The following is a 27,648-nucleotide window of genomic DNA, read 5'->3' on the forward strand; positions in this document are numbered from 1 at the left end:
ATCCTAAAGAAGTAATCTAACTTAATGAAACTAATACCGAAATTTCAGTTAAACTATTATTGCTTCAAAGATATAAACAAACATTCTACATTACAGAATTTAAAATAAAATTAAAATTAAAAATCTGGTGTGGGCACAACGTGACTTCCTTATACGCCTATTAAATTACATATACACATTTTTTTTAAAACTAAACGTACATAAAATTTTATTTCATTAATAACTTCTGATGTTTTTTTCATTTAAAAAAATGTTATTATTGAATTATTATTTATAGTAAAACATTTTTAAAAACAGAGGTTAATAATTAGTAATAAATCAATATATTTATGTAAAATAAAAAAAGTTTATAAAAGAATGATGAAGTCTGATTCGAACCGATGTGGCTTCCCTTGGAAGATCCAAATATTTCATTAATTCAAAGATTTATTTGGCTACAACTCTGAAACCAATGAAAATAATTAATACTAATGATATATTTTAGAAAGCTCTCAATGAGATCTTATTTCTGCAGTAAAGAAAAAGTCCAAAATCCATTTTTTTTTTCGATTTCGGGCTTTTCTGGACACTTTTGGTTTTGTCAATTGCAATCAAAATTTGAGGTGCACAATTAGATGTTACACCAGTCCTAAATCCAAAATTTCAACATCCTACGGCTAGTCATTTTTGAGTTACGCGAGATACAATCGTCACGCAGAAACTAGTCAAAGTGGATTCAAAGTTGGTCAAAATGGATATTTTCGTTGTTGTTTTCTTAAAACCGAAATTTTTCCCGATCACAATACTACTTTACACTTTGTACAAGGACTTAAAAATTAGAATATTTTAAAATTGTACAAATTTGGATTTAGGAAATGTAAAAGAAGAACGGAGCCAATTGTACCTCTAAGAGTAATGATAGACAGAATCATAAAAAATCTGGAAAGACAAATCTTGTTTTTGTATTTTTAAATAATGTAATGTTGAATAAATTGTTTAAGATAATGAAGAAATAAGCAATTAGGTATCAGAATTGGCAAAAATTAAATTTTATAGAAATAAGAGACCTATTCAGTTGAAAATCTTAAAAAGAACCGAAAGTTAGGCAAGGGGTTAGGAAAGGGATCAGTGAACGATACCAACTATCACCAGCACTGACTAATCCTTATGTACAATATAATCTTGACAAAGTTACTCAAGAATTAAAGAAGGGATAGTAATAATACAGGAAAAAACATGCACTTTGCTATGATGGTAGAAAATGAAGAAATGAACCTGAATATTTTCTATATAAAATATGGATAGAATATGAAGATAAATATTTGTTAAAATAAAAGTAATGAACAAGAAAGAAATGAAGTTTCAAAGTTAAACTAAGAGAGCAGACACTTCAAGAAGTAAGCTAATTTCAAAAAAAGTTGCTTGAAACTGTAAGAGTAGAGAAATATAAGGAATAGAATTGATTAGGCTAAAAGAACATTTAATAAAAAATTGGGAATATTTATATCCACCGAAATCAGTTTCAAAAAAGGAAGAGGTTTATAAACAATTCATATGAATAATTGTTCTATGGATATTAGCATTGTAAAATATCTCTTAAAGATAGAATAGATCTTACATTTTCATTAACGGTGTTATCGGGAATGTTGAAGATAGGTAGGACAAATACAAGGTAAAAATGAAGTGCTGAACAAGGTGGCCAGCGAGATCTGTTTATAAAAAATTATATTTACTAGAAAGGTTGAATTTTTTGGAACACCCTAACCCACAAAGGATACTTAAATTAGCGACGGAAAGAAGAACTGAAGGAAAAAAATTCAAAGAAAGGTCCAGATTAGAGTTCATTAAAAAAATTACGGATGGTATCTACTGTGAAACATATGAAAAAATGAAAGAAAATAATAGGATAAATAGAATACCTGAAATAAACAGTTTGAAAATATAAGTAAGAGAAACATCATCAGAGGGTTTTCTTTTACAAATAATAATTAAAATATCAATAAAAGTTTTACCAGGTAAAATAATTTATAAATTAGCTTATTTTAAATAAAATTTTCATACTTTCATTAGCTTATAAAATCTTAGAGCAATTAATCAGTTTAATTTGTATTCACTTTTTTAATTCCTTGTACGAAGTAAAGGAAGCATTGTAGTCGCGAAAAATTTCGGTTTTCAGATTTCAACGGAAATATCCATTTTGATCATCCCTGAATCCATTTTGACTAGTTTCGGCGTGACGTCTGTACGTACGTATGTATCTCGTATAACCTCAAAACGATTAGCCTAAGTTGTTGAAATTTTGGGTTTAGGACTGTTGTAATATCTAGTTGTCCACCTCCCATTTTTATTACAATCGACTGAAGAGCAAAAGTATCCAAAAAACTCAAAATCCAAAAAATATTGGATTTTTCTATTTTATCTTAACCGCATTAATAAACTCTCATTGAAACCTTTTCAACAATATATCATAAGCGGTATTTTGTTTTCATAGGTTCCAGAATTATAACCAAATAAACGTTTAATTAATAAAACATTTGGATCTTACAAGGGAAGAAATTTCGGTTGTAATCAGACTTCATCTCGTTTTTTTAAATTAATTTTTTAACTTTTTTTTATTTAAATATATTTATTTTTTTATAATAATTAACCCGTAATTGTAAAAAAAAATTACAATAAATATTTATTCGCTAATAATAATAAAAATATGAAAAAAAGGAAGGTATTATTGAAATAGAATTTTAAGAACTTTTAAAAATGTGTATATGAAATTTAATACGCATTAATACATATGTTTATATGTAGTAGATTTTGTGAACCATCTGATTATTTTATATTAATTGAAAATTATAATTTAGAATCGTATTATTTTTGGATTTTCTTGTTTAATTTCTGTTTAATTTTATTTACATTAACGTTAACAACAGATTATCTGAAAAAGAGACCCGCACAAGAACAACATATACACTGAGGCATACATGCCCGATCTTTAACAAATTGTAAAAAATTCTTTTCTTTTAGTTCATTACTTCTTATTATTGTCGAACAATATTCTCCCTAAGTTGAAGTTAATCATCATTTCGTTTATTTGTTTTTGTTGCAAATAATTTAATCGCTTTTTTGTTTGATATAATTCTTCTGATTTTAATTTGTGTACATATTCTCTAGTTTTCAAAATTTCACCTCTTTATATTCATCATCCTCTTTTAATCTTTTTATTTGTTCCCTGGTCTTAACGTTTTGTTCCTCTTTCTATTTATCATCTTCTCTTAATTGTTTTATTCTTTCTTTGTTTTAACATTTTCTTCTACATAATTATCATCTTCTCTAAACTTTTTTATTCTTCCCTTTTTCTTAAGACTTTCTTCCTCTTCATAATCAACTCTTTATAGTTTTTATGAGATATACTTCATGTTATCTTTTTTTTTCCTGTATGATTGTTTTTTTTTCATTTTTTTATTATTCACCAAATAATCCAATAATAACACTGAATATTTTACACCGTAAGGCCAAATTAACATTAGTATCCGGTATACACGAGTTCACTAAACGGGATAGTTTAATTATTATTATTAACGTTTATCCATTATTATCGTTTACGAGACTCCAGAAATCTGTAACATTTGTTAATCATCAACTCATGAAGAAACAAATAATACTGATCTAGTAATAAAAGTAATAAAGGGAATTTTACTCTATCCTAATATTTCATTTAAGATTGTTGAATTAATAATTGTATAAATATGTGATGTTAATAAAAAGTAATATTTCAGTTATCGTGTAACTGTCCACTTTATTAAAGAATTGGAGGATCGTATCTTACTTTCAAATGCAATAAGTTTAAATGAAGTGCAGGAAAGAATGTGAATGTATGTAATTTAATAGGCGTAGAAGGATGTCATGTGATGTTCACATCAGATTTTTTAATATTGAAAAAATCAAATAGATTTTTTAGTTCCGATACATTTTGAGGATGTAAAATTCGGCTTTATTTGAAATCAATGTTATTTTATTTTAATTTTAAAGTGGTTGGTATATTGAAATCGGGATTTTTTTTATTTTATATTTTACATACACCTCGTGATCAAAAATTGTATACCTGAAATTAAGTTACGAAACAATATGGATGTTAATTCATAGAATATATTTCTTTTATATTTCAAATGCTAACGCTTTTTACGTAATTACAGAAGGTAGCTAGATAAATTAATAGAAGCTTTTTATTATGACGTTACGGTAATTGAAAAGAAAAAAATTATTTCTAAATATATTTGTATATTACTGCAATAACCTTTACCAACTTTCTAAGGATAAAATACATTTATAATCAAATAATTAATAAATAGTTGATTACAGAGATATATTTATAAAACGATTTGGATAAATGGCTGATGAATAGGCTGTATACGTGTATGGGTTATTTTATTCGATGACTAGTTATTGTGTTCGGTGGTGGGGTCCTTGGACAGTGGGGCGTATTGTTTACATTCTCTACCGCAACGAAGCGCTGTGGGGTACAGTAGCTGTTCAATTCGCGCGCGTCCTCCCACCTCGTTTCTTCGGTACCGTGCTGTTCCTTGTCAAAATAATTCTAATATTTTAATTAGTTAAGTTAACATCTGTTGCAGTAAAAAAATCAAAAATTTAGTGTTATTTCCCGGTTTAATAAGCAGTTTTTTACAGAACAATATTTATTTATCGATCCAATGTGTAACCGATGATAAATAAAAATGAACTCTAGAAATATTAGGTTATTGCAAATATTAAGGCGCAGAAAGAAAAAGTTATAATTGTTTTGTTTTTAATTTAGACATTAATGTAACTACTTGATACTATCATACATTGTTTTTGTAATTATACAAATTCATTTTTAAAAGTCAGTAACATTCTGAGTATTTTTAAATTACGTAAACGTTATGATTGATGTACTATTATTATGACTATTTTATAAAGTTCAATATTTCTTTATTCAATGAAAAGAAAAACAATAGTTATTTACTAAAATTTCGTCTTTAATTTTACTTAAATCAATTAAATCGTAAAACATTTATTTTTATAAATTTAGTGGTAAAGTGACGGAAAGAAATGCAGAAGACTATATCCATCACTTGTTTATTTCTCATTTTGATCACCGTATTCAAAGGTTAGTGTTAGTATTAATATATATACATAATAAAAAATATACTATGAATAAAAAAAAAAATTATCTTTATATTATTATGATAATTTCATGCAGAAAATACATATGATACTATAATTTTTGGATTAAAAAAAAGATTATGAATTGCTAAAAAATTAATTTTATGATTATAGAAAATAAGCATAACAGAGCAGAAGGAAAACTAATATCTTATAAAAAAAACTTAAACTAATGGAAGTATAAGTCTTAAACTAATATCTTATTAATGATTATCTTATTAGTTAATTAATACTTTCATAGTCGGATATATAATTTGTAGATCTTGTAATGGACACATTTTTCTTTTTTTTTAATACTTTTATTCATAGTCGCATCAACAATTAAAAAGTCATTAGCAACTTACCACTATAATGTAACTGTACCGGTAAATTTTTAGTCTAGAACAAACACAGGTCGACTACTCCTGAGACGTGTAGACGTCTCTACGACGTGTATGTACATACAAGTTTTATTATGTTTTCGCTAGGTAATTTTATAAATAATTATTTCTTGTACGCATAATATTTTGTTATTTTGGTCTTAATGATAAATTACATGGATTTAGTTTAAACTTTATGATATTTAACAAAAAATTATTAATAAATATCCGTTATTTGTGTTTGAAAGAATGTGTGTATATATATATGCATTAATGTTGTATGATAGGTATTGCTTCAGAGGATGAGATGAATGATAGATTTTGTAGCGTGTGAAAATGTCATGCCTGACCGGGTACTTTGATGGTTTGGGTTCAATTAACTACACTCTCAAGAATGGTCAGCCTGAGTCTCTGCAAGATTACATCTCATTTAATTGTTATATATATCTTCCTCATCTCGTTAAGCAATGAGAGGTTGCTTATTGTTCATTAATTGAATAGATTGCAATGTTTACATTAGGAATAAAAAAATAAAGAAAAGATTCTTAAAATATCAGACTAAAATTAAGTCTTTCTGTCAACAAAGTTTTTTTGTTGTGTTACTAGTTAAACACATATTTGAATCATGTTCACATAGTGTATATGCTGTTATTGGATTACCTTAATTATATAGTATATATAAATTAATAACGATAAATTTTCTCAGTACTTAACATTTATTTTTTTATACAACATTCGTTATAATTTTTAATTATTTTTAGCATTCCATTATAAAAATATAAGTTGCTTACGTGGTAATACTTGAGAGTGGTGTTATATCCCCTTTTTTCACTTTCTGTAACTTTCAGTCGTACCGTCTCATAACAGTTCTTTCATAATCCGTCTATTCATTAATAAATTTAACTAATTAAAAGTCCTAGTAAAGCTTCTGGATCCTTATAGTACATTTAAAATACTAATCATTTTTAAAAATTTTGTTTTTTAACTTCCATTAAACTTTTATATTTTGAAAAGTCAACTTTTTGTTAACTCATCTGTTTTAAATCTAGTTGTAAACTTCATCGAGACAAATCACTAATTTAACAGCTAATTTTCGAAGTTGAAGTTCTCAGGTCCAAATCCTACTAAATGTTGGTTGCTTTAATATAGATATGAATACTAGACGTTCACCGGTATCCACCGGTGAACGTTGGTGATTAGGGTTTAATTAACCACACATCTCAAGAATGATTGACCTGAGTCTGCACTAGACTATATTTCATTTACATATCATATATCATACTCATCTCAATGATCCGGGGGCGGGTTCCCTTTATTGTTCACTATCTGAACAAATTGATCGTTTACATTAGGAAGTAAATAATCTGATTTAAATAGTGATCCATTAAATCCATTTTTTTAACCGTTTTCAAATCTACTTTTATAACATTCATATATTTTTTAGTACCAGTTGTCTTTGATATTTTTCCATCTCACCATACTTACACGATTTCTTTTTGTAAAATTTACTGCATAAATCTAATTTGTTATGTATGAATGTTTGAGTTTTATATACTCGTACATTCGAGAAGACCCAGGACACGAAAGTATAAATGATAGAAATACCTGATTATATTTTTAGAATATTTATGTTATAAAAGTATTCATTACATATTTTAAAATTGTAAAATAAAGTAATATATAAAATTTCTATTAATTTTTTATAGTAAATAAGTTTTGTTTATATTAATGTAATTATTTTATTTATTTTACTTATCTTTTATTACTGGCTTTGGTTTTCGTTTATAGTCAGATGTCAAAATGTAGTTGTATATCGCACTAAAATCTAGACCGTTGTAGGGAATAAAATCCAGGATTTGATTATACATCAATAAAAGTATAAATATATTTTATATATAAATTCGAAACTTTTTTGGATTTGTCTGTTTGCATAAGTATCACTCAAAAACCAACCAACCTATTGCTCTCAAATTTTCAGGATATATTCATGCTATCTCAGGAAAGGTTTAAAGTCAAAAATCGAGGCCCTAACCTCATTAGGGTTTATGATATTAAATATATCATAAACCCCGTCATAGTTACTCCCGTAAGAGGGGTCTAGGGGGCCGGCCAGGCTCCCCAGGTATCGGACACCGCCGTCGGCGACTGAAAGCCTGCATTTCCAAGTGTCGGGAGAACAACTCAGCAGCCCGTTTAGGAACAGACCTCAAACCGAATGTACCCTCTTACAACAAGTCGGCATATGCTCGCCACTCAAGGCCTTGATCGTAGTCACAGAGCTGTCTATGATAATACATTGCAACTACTATTACCATGATAACAGAAATATAATGAAGTAAAAGTATAAAAAGATTAATTTTTTTTCTCTTTAATGAATATCTGTAAAATATTTAATATTCTCATAACGATGAGAATATTAAACGTGTTGGGGTCCAGGGTTGCAGTCCAGGGGAGGGTTCCGCCTCCTGGTTAGATATTTGGGATGGTGAAGTGAGCCCTGACCGGCTATACATATATATTTATTTATATTTTTGTAATTGTTTTTAATTCCTAGTTTTTATTCTTATGCTGTATTCACTTATTTTTAATATAATTGTAATATTGATAAATGTTAAGTTAAATTCTGTTGTAAGGCAGCTGTATATAAAACGTTAATGAACTGTCATTAAAATTAAAAAAACATCGGGTGTGTATTCCAGTAAAGAATGAGCATTGCCGTTTTGTGATTGGTTAATTGACTCAAGGCCACGTTATAATTTAATATAACTACAAAGACTAAATAGTATACTCTTTTATAACTCTTGTTTACAGTAGATATCAATTAATGAATAAATTTAGAAATACTGTTTTTTTCCTTCTATGTAAAATTAAGTGTTCTCAGTTGTTTGTCTTGTTAAGAAAGTGTCTGTTTCACGATTACTGAAGAGAAAAAAATAAGCTAAGAGCAGTTAAGATTAAAACTATTTTTATAGTGTCAGCTAACAAAGATCAATCTTAATAAACAGAGAATAAATATTTATTAATTTTGTGGTAATGGACCCCCACACCATGTACAAACACAATTTATAGCATAAAACAGGATGTTATCATCATGAAAATTTCGTATTTAAAAATTATTTCATAAAATAAAATTAGAATATTTATTGGCACGTGTTAGAAGTTTATCTTCATTAGTCATCATTATTTCAATCATTATTGAGACATAACCACTAATAATATAATGCTAAAATTAATGAACCAATTTTAAAATTGGTCAAAATTAAAGTTAAAAGATCTAAATTTATTTATATTGTTTTAATGTTGATTATAATTCATAATTTAAACTTCAAATCTGAATAGTTTTAGTTTAACAACAAAATAATATTACTATCATTTGATTAACTTAACATAATAAAATACGTTCAGGATGTTTAAATTCATTAAATATTTTTAAGTCTTATTATATTTTACTGAATGCAATTTTGTGGTTTTGAATTGCTAGTGAAGAATGATGTAAAGGCATAAAAGGATATCCTTATAGCTACAGCTGTAGCTTTAGCTGTTACGATATCCTAATAGCCACAGTATTGTAACTAGAAAATATATCGGTGTTTTTAGGTACTCGTAGCTTAGGTGGGTCCTAAACACATATTTTATTAGCAATCCAAATTATGGTAAACTATTAACTACACCATTTTTTATTAAGAAAAATTCTTCGTTTTGTGCTATTATTTGTATGAATATCAGTTCCCATCTATATTATTTTGGAACGATTATAGAACACGGTGTACAAAAGTACTAGTAATTCCATTAAATATTTAACATTCATTCAACCAGTTAATTTCCTAAAACATGTTACAACGTAAAACACACAAAAATTAAAAAATAAAGGACTAAAATGTTGATACACCGATTCGATAAGCTGTTTAATGAAACTAATAATTAGTGAACAAATAATTTAATGAAATGTGATGGTTTATTTTATGTATCTTTTAGAAGTTATATTGTTTTATAAATTATTATACTTAAATAAATTTATTTGTTAATCTTTTTCACCAGACAGGATGGTTTTTCCAAATGATAAATTAAACACAATGTCACCTTGAAATCGAGTTCACAATTTCTTTGATATCTTTAAAAAAACAAGTAAATTAGTTTCAGTATATCATGTAATCTTTGAAAAATGTTGGTCGTCACAATATCGTCTGGAAACTTCTTAATATAATTTTCAAGGTTTTCTTATATAGTTCTATATACTCGTATAACGTTTCCGCTCTCTTTTGTACATCGATTTTCATTACTGTTAATGAACTTCTTTTATTCTCCATTGTAACTTAGTTATCAATTACCATTCTGTATTTATAAACTTCGAAATAATTTTACGTGTTTAAGACAGACATCAAAATTCCGTTAAGAAACATTGTTTCAAGACAACATTTTACTTTTAAACAATAAAAAATATTACATTTCTACTATACAAAAGCTAATAACAAAGCTGTAATAATTTCCTGCTATTGGTTTTTCACTTTTATAAAGTGAAAAAATGATACAGGAAAAAAGATAACTAAGATTTTTCTTGGAATGGTGGTAATTTAGGATGAAATTTTGTTGTAAAATTATCATTTTATGTTTAAACAAAAAAAAAGGTTAAAAAAAAATATTTTTTTTATTCCCCACCTCCAAAATCACCATCCAAGGAAATCATTTAATTTTTCTACGTTTACTACGTTAAATGGAAGAAACTAAAAAAATTCCCTTAAAAAATGTACAACCAATAATATTACCTAAGATTGATATTTTAGGGGGTGAATTATGATTATGTTATATTGTAATATTATTAATAAAAGCTTATTATTTAAACTTTGAATGATATTAAAAGTTTACATAAGCCAAGTTTTTTAAAAACTCAAAACTTTTATAACTTTAAACTTTTATCGGTTCCCCCGCCACAGTTTTCCTCAAAAATATTTTTTTGGATCACTTGCACTAATACTATGCCTAAGAAAACATAAAAATATGCAATAAATTAAAATATAGCTTTTTTCAATTTTTGGTAAGGGCAGAATTTTGGGGCAAAATATTTTATTAAATATGGTAACATAAACGTGCACGCATATAATGAGCTTATTATAAAGTGGGATTATATCTGAAAAATTTTGAGAAAATTGACCCCAAAAACTATCTATCCCTCTAACAATATTGACTTCAACATTTTATCAACAAATTGTAATACATACAGCATTCTCTGTAGAAAATATCATCAAACTTTATTTATCGAGTCAAAAGTTATTAAGCTTCAAACAAGGTAACATACGTACATGTGTAAGTACGAAAATTACCCCTCACTTTTGTTTTTTTTTTGGGTACCTGGTTCATAAAACTTAAGAAATGCAAAGAATTTATATTCGATTTTTTGACTGATTACCATACTTACCTTTTGCAGCATAGTTCTAGAGCTATGCCAGGAAAGTAAAAAAACAAGCTATAATGATTCTGAGTACATGAATAAACATCATGTACGATATGTATATTATAACTCATGCAATCATACTATTGTCCATTTTTAGAGATGAAGAATACAGAACGCTCAAATAAGGATGTGAAAAACAAACAAACTAACGAATAAGGAGTCATAAAAGTTTTATATATATATATATAGTTCACCGGAGTGTATAAAAGCTTTGTTATAAGTCATGTAGAGATTATACACGATAAATATTTACCAGTGTTTTCTTCAGAGAGTCGACTGCTTTTACATTTTATAAGGAAACCCTATTTGAATTAACTTGGGGTTGTAAAATTGTTTGCTGTTGTCTGCTCTTAGAACTTTGAGACAATTGAAGTTTCACTTATAAATGGTATCAATGAGAGCATGTTCAAGACATACATAAAGATTTATGTAGAACTCTGTATTGTTGAGTACTCTTTATTTTAATAGGATAAATATATTAAACGTTTCTGTTTAAATTTTTCTTGGATTAAATTTTACGGTATTCATTCTCTTACTGGCAATGTATCGATTTTGATTTCTTTACGTTCCATAATATTTTGAGGAAATAATAACTACGTTCAAAACATTCTTATATATATATATATATTGCATTTGTCACTATTTATAGAACGCGAGAGGAATAAAACAGCTATTTAATATAAACAGAGAAATAATGGATTTAGGTTAATAACGTATTCTTAAATTAAATTAGTAAAAATATACAGTAAAAACGAGAAACTTATTTCATGCTGTAACGAATGTTAACTGTTATTCATATAAATCTACTATTTCATGAAATAAAAAAGCTATTCGTGAACGTTATAAAAATGAGAAACTAGAAGAAATTTACATGAAAATGCCAAAAAAAATTGTTATTTTACTTTCAATGAAATTACTATATCAATTTGTATACTTGAAAAATAAATTCTCTTCAGCAGAATTTTAATCATGAGATACATTTCAGTCTCGTCGACGTCATTCACAAAAAAAAAAAAAACTATATTTATAACATTCAGTGTACGAGTATTATAATGAATTTTAAAATAGTCCCCAAGCTACAGTCAGAGATACGTAAATGAAAAATTGGGGTTGTTCAGAGATATAATTTAGTTTTGTAGGATTTTTAAATATTTTGTTTAAAAAAAGAAAAAAAAATTAAAAATCCATCTCAACTTTTATGACACAGAAGAAACAAAAACATTTCATGATTTAATTAAATTTATCGTTGTATAGAAACGTTATCAGAGTAAAACCAATTACCGCTGAAAATAATTGTTTAGAATTAATTATCATAAAACTGTGAAATATATTTAATGAGTCAATATTGCATTTAACTATGATAATTATAATTTTAAAATACAATTTACGAAACTTAATCATTAACTAAATCAACGTAACCAGTAAATTTGCTTTTGTTACAGTAAATTATAAATATTATTTACATTAAACAAAGATTATATACTAAAAACAATTAAAATTATACATTCTTAACAACGGAAGGTATGTATTTACATTATACAACGGATGGGATTATATTTATTTTATATTAAAATAAAAGATCATAAATATATAAAATTAATTTTTTTTCACGATATTGACATAGACTGCTAATATACTTAGCCAGATATTAATTAATATTGTAAACATATGAGTTTTGTTTCAATATGTGAAGTAAGTATGTATTTATATATAGCGACAAGATATTCTATATAATTTATTTATAAGTTCAACCAATACATAATATTAACACTACTACATAACTGAAACACAAATTAAGTGATAAGAAAATTACTTTTGTAATTACTTCTGTGATATGTTATTGTTACAACTAAAAACTGATCAACTCGGCAACTAACAACAAAGCTACTAACGGAAACTAACTTGGCAACTCGGTAAAAACAAAGTTATATTCATTAATTTTTAAACGGCTAGTCTTCCATTCTGTTTATTATTTATCAACAAATATTTTTTTTATTCATAAATTTTATGCTTTAGCAATGTAACAATATAATAATCATTGCAAGAATTTAATATTAGGATGATTTTTACCCAAAAAATCAATCCATCTTTGATTTATATCACTACTGCTTTGATTTCATTGTTATAATAATAATAATAATAATAATATAAAATTAAAAAAAAAAATACATTAACAATAAACTTTTAATTTTGTTTTGAATAGTTAATTATGATCATGTTATAATATCATATATATGTACAATAGTCATGATTTATGAAAAAACAAAGATTATGATGTGGCTATCACATGAATTCCTTGTGTGCCTATTAAATTACATACACACATTTTTTGTTGCACTTCATTTAAACTTATTTCATTTGAAAGTGAGATACGATATTCCAATTCTTTAATAAAGTAGACAGTTACATAATTGATGAAATATTAGTTTTTATTAACATAAAATATTAATACAATTATTAAATCAACAATTTTACATGAAATATTATGATAGAGTAAAAGTCCCTTTATTACACTTATTACTAGATCAGTATTATTCTTATCTTTGTGAGTTGGTGATTAACAAAATTTTAGATTTGTGGTGTGTCGTATAAATAAAAGTTAATAATAATTAAACTATTCCGTTTAGTGAACTCCTGTATACTGGTTACAAATGTTAATTTCAATCATACGGCGTAAAATATTCAATTTTTATTATTGGATTATTTGGTGAATAATCAAAAATGAAAAAGAAACAATCATACAGAAAAAGAAAGATAATATAAAAAAATGATAAGAAGATGAATATGAAGAAGAAGAAGAAGAAGATCACTCAGAATAGAATTATTAAGAGAAAATGAAAATGTAAAGAGGAAGAAAATGTTAAACCAAAAACAGAACAGCAAAGAAGAAAATGTTGCAAACCAAAAAAAAAAAAAAAAAACAGGAAGAAAATGTTGCAAACAAAGAAAGAATAAAAAGATTAAGAGAAGATGATAAATATAAAGAGGAAGAAAACTTAAGACGAAGGAAAAAATAAAATATTAAGAGAGGATGATGAATATAAAGAGAGAAAATTTGAAACCTAGGGAACGTGCACACAAATTAAGGTTAGAATAATTATATCAAACCAAAGAGCGATTAAATGATTGGCAACAAAAAACAAATAAAAGAAATGATGATCAACTGCGAATTAGGAAAAATATTGTTCGATAGTATCAGAGGGGTAATGACCTAAAAGATAATTTTTTTTGCATTTTATTAAAGGTCGGGCATGTATGCCTCCGTGTATATGTTGTTTTGTGAGGGTTATTTTTCAGTTAATGTTTAGTTAACTTAAATGTATATAAAATTAATCAGAGATTTCAGAATAATTAAATAAAATTGAACTAGAAAATCCAAAAATAATACGATTCTGAATTATAATTATCAATTAACATTAAAAAATCAGATGTTTCCCCAATTCTATTACATATACACATATGTCATAATGCGTATTACATTTTATATTCCTATTTTTAAAATTACTTAAAATTTTATTTCAATTATACGTTATGGTTTTTTTTTTTCATTTTTAATGTTATTAGTAAATAATTATTTATTGTAAATTTTTTTGCAATCACCGGTAAATAATTAATAAATCAGTATATTTAAATTAAAAAACGTTACAAAAATAAATTTAAAAAATGAAATGAAGTCTGATTCGAATCGATGTTCCTTCCCCTTGTAATATCCAATATCATAAATTAAAAATTACTTGTCTATAACTCTGTAACCAATGAATATAAGTACCACTTATGATATAATCACTCATTGTTGAAAAGCTCTCAATGTTCAAATGTTGAATAATCTCACCTATATTGAAAAGCTCCCAATAAGTGCTTATTACTGCAGTTAAAAAGAAGTCCAAAATACAATTTTTTTTTTTTTTTGATTTTGGACTTTTTTGGATACTTTTGGTTCAGTCGATTACAATCAAAAGGAAGGTGCACAACTAGATGTTACAACAATCCTGAATCCCAAATTTCAACGTCGTACGCTTTTAAGTTATGCGTCGTAATAGCTTTTGAGTTATGCGAGATAGGTATATACGTACGTACAGTCGTCCCGCCGAAGCGAGTCAAAATGGATTCAGGGATTCTCAACTGGATATTTTCGTTTAATTCTGAAAAACCGCAATTTTTCGTAATCACAATACATCCTTTATATCGTCAAGGAAGTAAAAATTGAAATTTTCAGCAAAATCACGTTATCAAATAATGTGAATGAAAATAGTAATGGTTTTCGATAAAACTTACTAGAAGCGTAGAATTAATATTATGTAAAACGAAAACTAAGATTTTAGAAAATTATATACGCAGAGTTTCATATTTACTCACTATCGTTTTTCTGATTTTCTTATTTTTCCTGTCATTTTTATAATGAATTATAAAAATTAGAGTAATAATTAGGAATCAAATTAGATTTTAAAATCTTAAAACTTGTTAAACAGTATAGGAATTAGTGTTATGTAAGCTACCTTTATTTCTATATTTTAAAAGGTAAAAAAACATTACACTTATTTATTTACTTTTTTCTATACTTCCTCGTTTTTCTTTCTTCAACATTCTGTAAATATCGTTGTCGTTCTTTGAGACACCCTTTTTTGAATGGTTTTTTACAAAATAATTTTAAATTGAAAGTAGCTGTCTGAACTTTTTTCTCTACTTTCGCAACGCTAATATTATTAAATTAAAATTTTCACCGTCATTTTTTGCTAAAATTTAGAGCAGTGCATTTATTTAAAAATTTTTAATCATAAAAATAGTTTGAGGAAATTTTTTTTAACTTAAACGAAGTACCACCTTTCTTGCTGTATCTATCAGACTCCCATATTATCCAGGTGCAAACTAGTAGATCGGTTCAGATCCTAAGGACAGTTTAATTTGTTTTTATCCATGGTAAAATATTAATTATAAAAAAAAAAAAAAAAAAACAGCAATCGATTTTAAAGCAGTTAAGGGGAATTTTTAATTTATAAAACAAATATCAACAAAAATATATTAAAATTTTCAATAGACAGTCTCATTTTAAATTTTTCATTCTTTTTTCACTCATATTTTTTTCCACTCAATGGTATAAGTCAGCTTTCTCAATCTTTCAGTATTTACGTCCAAGTTTACAATCAGAATTTTCATCGCGTCCTTCTCATACAGTAACAGTATACAATAATAATGTATTTTGAGTACTTTGCCGCTAAAGCTACACAATGACATTAATTACAAACCTTACAGATTACCAAGAACAAGTAAATTGATTATTATTTGTCAACACCGACCCTCTGTATTGGAAAAACCAGAATTGATGCCTCTCTATTGCTCTCTGTCTTACGTCCACCGTAACGGACATTCTCGCAGCTTCGCGAGAAGTTCCAATTTGTCTTGAACATTCTGGAATGTCTGCGCTACGGTCTGCGTAAACATGTATAAATGCTATAAATGCTGCACCTCGTTCAATTCCAGTCTTAGTCGAGTCGATCCTTCTATCGCTATCGAATCTATCGTGAATCTGAATGTTGTAATTTGTGTGTTAATTACAATTCACGGTACTAAATATTCACAGAAGTAGATTTATGCAGAATCTTGGAATACAGTGTAAGCTAGCATTAGACGACAGTGAAGTATCAACAAGTGCACAGACGAGCATGGTTCCGAAAATAAAATCAAGAAAATAATCTCAAAAACTTAAGTTTTGGGTTTACCAGTACTGAAGGAAATGCAGATAAAGGCTCCTGTGTGTCATTTGATTAAAACGTTTGGCAGCAAACAGCATGAAACCTAATAGACTTAAACAACATTTGGAAACGCTTCATAGTGATTACGTAAACAAACCCCGAGAATTCTTCGATTAAAATTCAAATCATATGAAAAGCAAATATTAAAAAAAAAAAAAATTGTGAATGAAAAGCTTTACTTGCTTTTTACAAAGTTTTATGTAAAATAGTCAGATGTAAATAGCCACACATGTGAAGAGCATTTTGCCAGCTGCAATTGGGATTGTAAAAACTTGGTTTGGAGATAATTTTGCCAAACAATTCCATACTTCTATCAAATGATACTGATGCCCGACGAATTGGTGATATAACTGAAGATGTACAGCATCAGCTTTCCGGGAAGTCACGTAAAAAATTGTTTTCAATTCAGCTTAATGAGCCAGCAGATAGCAATAAAGATGATTATTTCATTGCCTATGTTAGATTTTGTGATAGTACGTCAACAGTAGAAGAACTAGTTTTTTGCGAATCTGTAGAACCAAAGAACAGAACTCTTATTATTTGCTATCTTAAATCATTTTATAAACGAGGCAAACATAGAGTGGAAAAATTACGTATAAATATTCACCGATGGTGCTCGTTCAATATCTGGAAAATCCAGAGTATACCGGCACTTGTGAAACAAAAATGTCCTACTGTGACTGGACGCATCGCATGATCCACAGAGAAGCTCTGGCTTCCAAAGAAATGAGTCCTGGTCTTAATATTCTGCTAAAGACGTTTGTAATCGAAGTAAATTATATAAAAATGAGACGCTTAAAATAAAATTCTTTTCTGCACTTTGTGAAGATATGGGTACATTACATTTAACTTTAATATTTTATTGCGAGGCAAGATGGTTACTATGTGGGAAATATTTGCTACGTTTTTAAGAAAAGAGATGAAATCGCAATTTTTCTAGAAGAGGAAAACCGACCAGAAGCCAAACATTTTCGAGATGGTCTATTTGCGATGGAATTGAACTACTTGGTCGACATATTTGAGAAATTAAATACCTTGAATCTTCAACTCCGTGGAACAAAAACTCCTTTATTGGATACGAGTGATAAAGTCAATGCTTTTTCAGAAAATTGGATTTTTGGAGCAGATGTTTACAGAAAATAAAAAAAACCTTGAAAAATAAGCAAATGTGGATGAATATGTTAAAACTTAGAAGGCTGAAGATCAACATATGAAAGTTGTGGCAAATGGCGGAATTAAAAGACAGTTTAGTAATAAATCAGTATTTGAATATTGGGCTTGGTTGGATAATGAATTTTCTACATTGAAAACAACGAGCATTTCGTATACTATTACCATTTCCAGTGCAACAAATTGTCGTTGCGAAACCGGATTTTTTGTGGTGGCTGCTTTGAAGACAATATACAGAGCTCAGCTAAATATAGAAAAAGTTCAAGAGTGCTTATTTCTAATATTAAACCTTCCTTCAAAAACCTTTGCTGTTAAAAAATTTGTTCTTTGAGGGGAACCACCCAATAAACTAATTCTCTAAACGTTAGTCTCACATGTCCAATTTTTCCTGATTCAACTTACAGCGTTTCATTTATACTTTCATAGGAAAAGTTCGTACTTTCAGAGAAAGCTGGATTACTAATGCTTTAATGTTATCATTTCCTTTATGTACTTCCATGATGACTTTTCTATTTATTAGCACTAAATAATAAAACATTCTTATCTAGTCATTAAGCTAAAAGTTATACATGTGATCAGTTAACTATCTATAATAATTATTAAACTTTTTTTTATAAATTTAGTATTGATAAGTTAATTATTAATATTAAATACATTGTTCAGTACTGATGCAATCCTATTTACAAGTGTAATATAACAGTGTAAATATTTATTTTATTATTTATTATATCAGAATGTATTTTGTATTTTTTCTTTCCTTTCAGTAAATTAATACATTTTTTTCAATAATATTTTCTTTTCGATATGCTCACGTCCCCCTATGGGGCTTGCCTCACAAGTTGGTAAACACTCTTACATGGCATTGTTGTGATACTTGTATCAATACAGATGTAAGTTAAAAGATATTTTTCTAGAAAAATACCATGGGTGGTTTTTAATAAAATATTCATGATTTTTAGTTGTATACATAAAGGTTGATAAGGGTGATTTTTAAGGTTGATAAGATTGATCCATACCCTTAACACTGAGTATATCAGTTTATTGCAAGATTCGTTTCAAATGTATTAATGTTGTGACTATTATTTTACATCTGTTATCAAATCATATATAAATACATCGATATACCTTTCTAGATTTAATATTCCTTACAGTCTTTACGTGCGGGGTATTTACTTCTTTCATAATCAAATTACAAAATTTACTCTTCGTGGATAACCACTCAATAAACGAATTCTCTAAACGTTAGTCTTACATGTCCAATTTTTCCTGATTCAATTTACAGCGTTTCATTTCTACCTTCATAGGAAAAGTTAGTACTTTCAGAGAAAGCTGGATTACTAATGCTTTAATTTTATAAGATCCTTTACGTACTTTCATGATGACTTTTCTATTTATGAGCACTAAATAATAAAACATTCTTATCTAGTCATCAAGCTACAAGCTTGTAATCATTTAACTATCTATTAACTAAACTAGTAATTATTAAGCTACAGGTATCAGGTAAACTTATCACAGGAGAAAGGTTATATCGTGCTTCAGAAATGATAAATAGTAAATCACCTTCAACAGCCGAGACTAGCAAAAACTGTATTCTTTTATTTAGAAAATATGCATATAAACATCGTAAATTAGTTATGAATTAATTAAGGAAGTAATTTCAATTTCAAAATTCCACTATATTTATTGAAACATGAAAAATTAAAACCTATAACTTAAAATTGACACATTGAAATATGACATTTCATTTCAGTGGGTATTAGAAGCATTATCCTAAAACAAATTGTAAACAATCTGTAGAGATAAGCGACACGGGCTGCCTAGGGACGCGCTGCCTAGTTCCCCGATTTACCTGTACGAGCGAAATCTGGAAATACTCGAATCAATAAAAATTTTTGAATCTAATTAACTCACCTCATTATTGTTATTTTCCCATATAAAAAATGTCTTACCGGTTTAGGAAGAAATTTTTACCTAATGACAGATAGCTTACTTATTTAGATAAGGTTTCTTCTAATGCACACTTTTTCTTTTCTTTCTTTCATTTTCCTGTTTAGCCTCCGGTAACTACCGTTTAGATAATTCTTCAGAGGATGAATGAGGATGATATGTATGAGTGTAAATAAAGTGTAGTCTTGTACATTCTCAGTTCGACCATCCCTGAGATGTGTGGTTAATTGAAACCCAACCACAAAAGAACACCGGTATCCACGATCTAGTATTCAAATCCGTGTAAAAATAATGGACTTTACTAGGACTTGAACGCTGGAACTCTCGACTTCCAAATCAGCTGAGATAAAATATCATATTTCAAAGTGTCAATTTTTATGCTCAAGGTTTTCATTTTTCATGTTTCAAAAGTAAAAGTAAAAGTAAAATTCTAAAATTGAATTATTTTCCTGAACTAATCCAAAACTAATTTACAATGATTCTATGCATATTTTCTAAATAAATCAACAAACGTTTTGCTAATCTAAGCTGTTGAAGATAATTTATTATTTATAATTTCCAGAATCACGATATTACTTTTCTATTTTTGTTGCGACCATACACTTCAAGCGAACCCTTATAGGTACGTTATTCTGAATTCTTTCGGAAAACATACAAAAAAGAGAGACTAACAAGTTTTAAATGATTAGTAACCATTTTTATTTTACAACCGCATTGTACAAATACTTCACCAACTACCCATGAAAATTATAAGATCAATAGTGGGGATTTATTTCATCTTTTGTAATTTTAGCTTATGTGTAAAGAATCACCTTATTTTGTTGTATGTTCTCTTGTTTTAATATTTAATTCATTATTCTCTTGATTTCTGTCATATTTCAGTACTGTTTAATACCTTAAATATAGAATACGTTTCTTTCACAGAAAAAAGGTTTCGCTCTTTTTTTCAGTATTTTTTTCTGGTTATTTTCTGGCTGATATTTACTTATTTAAATTATTGGTCTTGTAATATAGAAGTTACAAAGCAAAATAATAACAAAATACGTGTATCATGATTTATATTTTTCACTTATGAAAGTATAACACTTAGTTTATTATTTTTAAACTTTTAGAATAGATGTTATATTTTATATTGTCCCCTCTTCTATATCAGAATAACAATAAAAAGTGTGAAGAAAAATATATATTCTTATTTCAAGCAAAATAAAATTATTCTGATATTAATGGTTTCTGTGTTAAAACTATTTTCTAAAAACTATGAAAATGTAAATAATTACCTATTTTAAATAATGAACTAATAATAGTAAATAAGTAAATTTAATATCATGAAGTAAAACATTGTGTTGTGTGCTTTAGATTACGTAATGAAAATAAAGCATTAGGAACACTATGAGGTAAATACGACATAATAGTGCTTAAGCAGTGAATACTGATGTAATATGCTTGGATGAAGACGGCATTGATAGGAGTGGTGTATTTACACCGACCCTATTGTCTTCACCATTGGTGACAATGAAGTTATTGCATAATATAACTGTTTAGTTCTACGTTTCAATACCTACAATATTGTTACACAACTACTGAAGTAATTTAAAAAAACAAAAAAACAAATTCAATATTATCATCATCTTTGTTGTAGTATGTGATATTTTGTAAATAGATATTTCTCGAAAGATTTAAAATTTATATATTCACAGGAAATTTATTTTGTATTTTCTTCTCGATTGTTTTCGACAGAATTGAAATTATATTTTGAAAATAAAATTTTAATCCATTTTATGACAAACGTATGAAAAAAAAAACGAAGCAAAATTAATCCGTTTGAAACAATCATTAAAATTTGTCTTCAATAAAGCAATCGCAGAAAATAAACCTATTTAGTATTAGTGTATCTAAATAGTAAAACAAATAGTATATAGTATCTCTTCAGTAATAGTGTATCTAAATTAAAACTTGAAAATATTATTTTGAGTAAAAATCAGTAATAGATTTCAACATCCATATATATATATATATATATATATATATATATATATATATATATATATATATATATTATGTATATATATATATATATATATATATATATATATACATAATATATATATATATATATATAATATATATATATATACATAATATATATATATATATATATATATATATATATATATATATATATGTATATGTATTTCTGTTGGGAACCACCGCGTAAGTTAGTACTTCACAGGATGAATGAAGATGATATGTATGAATGTAAAGTGTATCTATACAAGTGTATTCTTGTATAGTGACAGGTCGACGATTCCTGAGATGTGTGGTTATTTTAAAAACCAAACCAACAAAGAATACCGGTATCCACGAACTAGTACCCAAATCCGTATAAAAGTCTTTACTAGGATTTGAACCTTAGAACTCTCGACTTCCAAAATCAGCTAATTTGCCATGACGACTTCATCACTAGACCAGCCCGGGGGGCTAGCGTTATATATAAATTTCTTTATTTTTTTATTACGTCGCATCTTTATTTTTCCAGCCTCCCGTAGCCGGACACGCAATCAAACATAAAATCTGCTCCGAGGTGTGCCATCCCCTCAAATTACCTCGGCGGGAACAAAGTCCTACTCAGGCAGCTGGGACTCTCGATCGTTTATTGCCATACCATGCCTCTAACGACGGGTCGCTGGGGGTCCCCCCACCAGGACTATGGTCTTACCTTCCTCCCCAAAGGTGCTGCAAGGGTGTCCCCGCCCCATCACTGAAAATGAGACGCCGGAGCCTCCCACCCTTCCTGAACGAGGCTGTCCCCCGCAAACACCATGCCAGGACAGGCACCGTTAACTCATAACACGGATAAAGCCTTACAACCTCGACCCCCATGTGCATGTCCATGCAACTTGCAAAAGGAACAGCGAGCTTCCCTTTTGCAGTTCTTCCGCAAGTGGCCAGTCTCTTCACACATAAAGCAGAGTTATATATTTACATAGTTAATATTTGATAGTAATGTTAATTTAAGAGGAATGAATTTAATGTTTTTATTTCGACCCAGCTATAGTGGAAATTAACGTAAAATTATCTAAAACGAATTAAATCTTGAAATTTTATGCAAAATTGCTTTATAAAACAGGAGTTGTAATCATGCATTTATCTTTAAAGAAAAAAAGCTCTTTTAAAAAAAAGTTTTAACACAGTAGTCAGGTTTAGTGATGAGGTACAAAAAAAACCAGTAATAAAGTGAACACCTTGGATACTCAGCTGCCAGGTTGAAAGCTAATACAGAACGGCTATACTTGTCTAAGTTCTGTTTTGTGCTTTATATCTCTTTTCCATTGGGTCTTCTTAGAGAAAATTTTTTATAGTGTTAGAAGGATATGGGTTTTATTAAGTTAAATGTCTTATTGATCAGTTTATCAAGATTTATTGTTACAAAAAAAAAAAAAGACATATAAATACATAATTTTTATTTGCATAAATTATATTAAAATTATCATCAGTAACTTAGTTTAGTGTCATTTTTCTTGTAGATTTAGAATAATTCAAACAGTATATCAATTTAAACATATTTCCGTGAGTTTGTTATAAAGAACAGATATTAAAGTGATAATACCTATGAGTTACAAACTAGAAATTTTTTTAAAATTTTGTAATGGTGAAAGATATCATTTCTGCAGGTTTAATTTAAAATTTTGTTATAATTATTTTAAATGATGAAATAAAAATAACATTTATGCGTATTGAAATTTTAGAGAAACTTAACATATTGAAAAATTATGAAAATGATCCTGATAAATTAGAAAAACATGTCTCAAATTTCACTCGTAAATTAATAATTATTGTCCAATAAAAGTTTTCTTTGAAAATAGTTTAAGAATGATCTCATAATAAATTATGATTTTTATTTATATATATTTTATTATTATTATTATTATTACTTTTATTTATTTTATATTTTTATTTAGAAGAAGAATAATCATTTCATCAACGAATCAATTTTCATTTGAGTTTACAGTGTAATTAAATAATCCTTAAAATTAAATTAAAAATTATAATTAAAAATATTAATCAAATTATCATTCAAGTATTATAAACTTGTAGAAAGTACTGAATCCACTTCTATGATACCACAGAGAACTTTATTTTTAGAATATTTTTATTTTTAAAGTTTATTCTAGTGGAAAAATATAATGAATTCAATAATTTAATGTTTTTTTAATGAGCAAATTTTAAATATTTCATTCATTTATTTCGGAAGCAATTGATCATTTATGCTACCGATTTTAAGTATTTTTTGAATGCAGTACAATAAACGATATTTGCTCCAGAAATCCAAAGCGTTTAGTTTCTCGAAAAACTAAATTACAGCCGGCTGCTAATTTCATTTTAATAATTAAAAAGGTAAGTGTCACTCGTAAATTCGTTATTAAATTTCAAAATTATCCAGTGAAGAAGGAAAAACATTAGTAATTTAATGTCATTATTGCTTATAGCTTATATTTATGTCGGTAATAATAATTACTATAAAGACAACATTAATAAATTGCAGACGAACGAGTTATTTCTCTTTATTCCATAAAAGAAAACGTATAAATTTACAAACATATCTTTAAATAGATTAATGTTTTAATTCTCATTGTTCCGTTTCACGTCGAGCCGTCCGGTGCTGCAATCTAGTGGGTGCTAGCGCTAACCGGAAAGTTAAGCATACTAGCATTCTACGTCAGAATCCGATCCAGAGGAGTCGTATGCACTTTCAGTCCGGATGGACATGCTCGGATGAACGCTTAGTTTATTAGTATAACTTATATGTTATTCAATTTAATTATATTTGTAAAGTTATGGATTAAATGTTCAATTACAAGACGACAATTCATTAAACCATTATTAAACAAGCAACGAGGCGTTGTCTTCATTCATCGCCTATGAATATACAGTCCAACCTCACTCAAAAATCTACAGCTCATATTATAAATAAATATATATTTCTCCAACCAATTTTCCAGCTACTTCTGAGTCTGAGTGTTGTGTGTGTGTGTGTGTGTGTGTGTGTGCGCGCGCGCGCGCGCTTGTATAGGCAAATGGAATTACTGCTACCGGCTTGACAAGGCTGACATTGGTGCAGATTTAGAGCGTTCAAATTGTACCGGTAAACATATAGTCTGGAAAAATTCAGATCGACACTTCTAAAACGTATGGTTAATTGAAATCCAAATACCGAAGAACACCGCTATCCACACAGTGCAGCATCAAATCCATATAACATCAACAACCTTTACAAGGACCCGAATCTCAGAACTCAACTTCGAAAATCAGCTGATTCTGTGATGCCGAATTTAACCACCAGACTAACCGGGCGGATTGTTTTATTTCCCATATTAACAGCATAATACCTTTGCTTATCCCTGAAACGCAATGAGCATTTTATCATTTAGTAAATATCGATTCGTTTTTTAATTATTAAACATGCCAACGTTACAATTTGAAGCTTGTTGGTCTTCAGAAAACTATCAATTGATGAACGTAGTGTAACATATTTTATAATAAATTACATCAAACAATAATAGTGAGAATTATTAAATAATATTAATAGCATTGGGAAACAAAGATTTGTTTATTGTTTATTACAGTAATGGTAATGGCTGAATCTTATAATACGTTAACGAAATTTTTCTTTAAACTTAGTTTAATGTGTAGTTCAGGAAGGTAGACATTTTGAGGATTTACAAGTCCTAGACTCACAACGTTCTCAAAGAACGTTATGAGTCTAGCTATTATGAGTTTAGAGCGTTTCTCTTTTTGGCCACTTTTTAATATAATAATTCATTCTATCTCTACTGTTCCACTCACGCAAGAAGCAACAGAATTTATTATACCCATGTTTTAAACAAAGTAACACTGCTACCACTTTCAGTTCTCTATGGCACAAATATATCTCATTCTGAATCATATCCGACAAAGGTTTCATATTTTCATATGTCTCCATGTGAGCTGAGTGAGCTAAACGGATTAATGGGATATTATTTCCAACATGAAGAAGGACTGCTTTAAAACTACACTTTCAGGAGTCTATAAAGTCATCATTCATCAGGATGATGCATATGTCACAAAGAAGCAAATAAAGATACCACATCATTACAATTAGATAACTTAGTCCTCGTACTGGAAGGAGAAACATTCAAATTCTCACTGCTTGTCACTGAAAGCGCTTGTTTTAGTATTTTACTGTAAAAGATTTCATCCTTTTAGTCGGTTTGCGAGATTATTTGCTTGATTCTTGGATAAATGTAAATCACAAACGACATCATTAATTCAGACTGATTAATTAAGTGTAATTCAGTATTTTTATTTTCTAAAAATTCTATGACTTTCTATATTTCATTAATAACCTGCACAATCTACAGTAATAATGTTTTCCCTGAGATGTATGGTTAACTGAAACCCATCGACCAAAGAATTCTGCTATCCACGATCTAGTATCCAAATCCGTATAGAAGTAACTGATTTTACAAGGATTTGAATCTTAGAACTCCCGATTTCAAGACCAGCTGATTCACGTGTTCACCATTAGACCAACCAAGTGGATTTTCATTTATAACTTGTTCTAAAAAACGGGCACAACTTTTTCAACATCAGCAACTTTATCTTTATCTAATTTTAATTTTTTAGTGGTACTGGAATTCAAAACAGTGGAATGTTTAGCACTGGTCTTTTAGCTGAGGAAATATCAGGATATTCGCAGTATGTCTAGTCTAAGCTGTTAACCCTAATATTTTCATTATACAAAAATAGCATTCTGTTAAGTGATCCTTCGATTCTTTCCAAACCCTAGAATCACAAATGTCACCTAACAAGATCCATTCAACCAACCAGTCAACAGAATCAACAACGCTACAAATGAATTGCAACAAATATGAGGACTAAAGAATTTGACCGGAACACCTACTTTACAACCAAAATATAGATCATATGGTTTTTTATCAGTGGAGTTATATTTCTCCACTGAGATATTAATGATTCTACTACATATTTAGAAAAAACGGTATTTTTCTAATTAATGCAACTGCATGGCATTTTTATTAAAACATTCACGGCAGTACTCTCACAAACACACTACAGAACGTTAAACGCTTTATACACATATTAATGTTGTTTAAGGGAAAAGCTATAATCACCAATTGGTAAGATAAGTAGCTGCACCACTAATTGTTAGATATGGATATTGTGTAGTAGGTGAAATTTTTCTTAATCTTTATGAAATATTGTTTATTTTTTATAACACTTATTGTTTAACACATCCAGCACTTATTTACCAAAACAAAATTCATGTACGCTGCGTAATGTATGACTAATGGGTAACATAATTGTATTTAAAATAGGTAGCTTTCTTATGAAATCTACCTATACTAAAGATAAATTTTTTTCTTAACATACAACAATTGATGTGTGACAACAGACTCATATACATACTGGTAATTAAATTACAAGTTTGAAAACAAAATTTGTATAAAACCCACTTTTTTTAAATTTTTCTTAATAGAATAATTTTATTGCTTCGATATCGAAAATACTGAAGAAAACATTACTGATAATGGCAGAGTATTGATGTTGGAATAGTGAACGTGATGTTAAGTTATTTTATTTTCTGAATTTCATTTTAAGAATTAGAACAAATTACAGCTCGAATATATATACATACGTTTTGAAGTAAGTTAAATTGTGAATAGAATTTCTTATTTATTTTTCACTTGCTTTAGCGTATTAATAATAATAGTGTTTCTGTGGCAGGGTTTTCACAGAATAG

At 27.9% G+C, this 27,648-nt stretch overlaps 1 protein-coding gene across 1 annotated transcript in view; it reads left to right on the forward strand.

Moving 5' to 3' along the window:
* Positions 1–4,476: 4,476 nt before the first annotated feature.
* Positions 4,477–27,648, forward strand: part of LOC142321793 (uncharacterized) — a 159,112-nt gene continuing 135,940 nt past the window's right edge. The window contains exon 1 of the mRNA XM_075360191.1: positions 4,477–5,119. Within this exon, the coding sequence (XP_075216306.1) occupies positions 5,062–5,119 (58 nt within the window). The 5' untranslated portion in view covers positions 4,477–5,061. The remainder of the gene's footprint in view (positions 5,120–27,648) is intronic.

This window comes from Lycorma delicatula, chromosome 1, assembly GCF_047948215.1.
Source record: "Lycorma delicatula isolate Av1 chromosome 1, ASM4794821v1, whole genome shotgun sequence".
Taxonomy (NCBI): domain Eukaryota; kingdom Metazoa; phylum Arthropoda; class Insecta; order Hemiptera; family Fulgoridae; genus Lycorma; species Lycorma delicatula.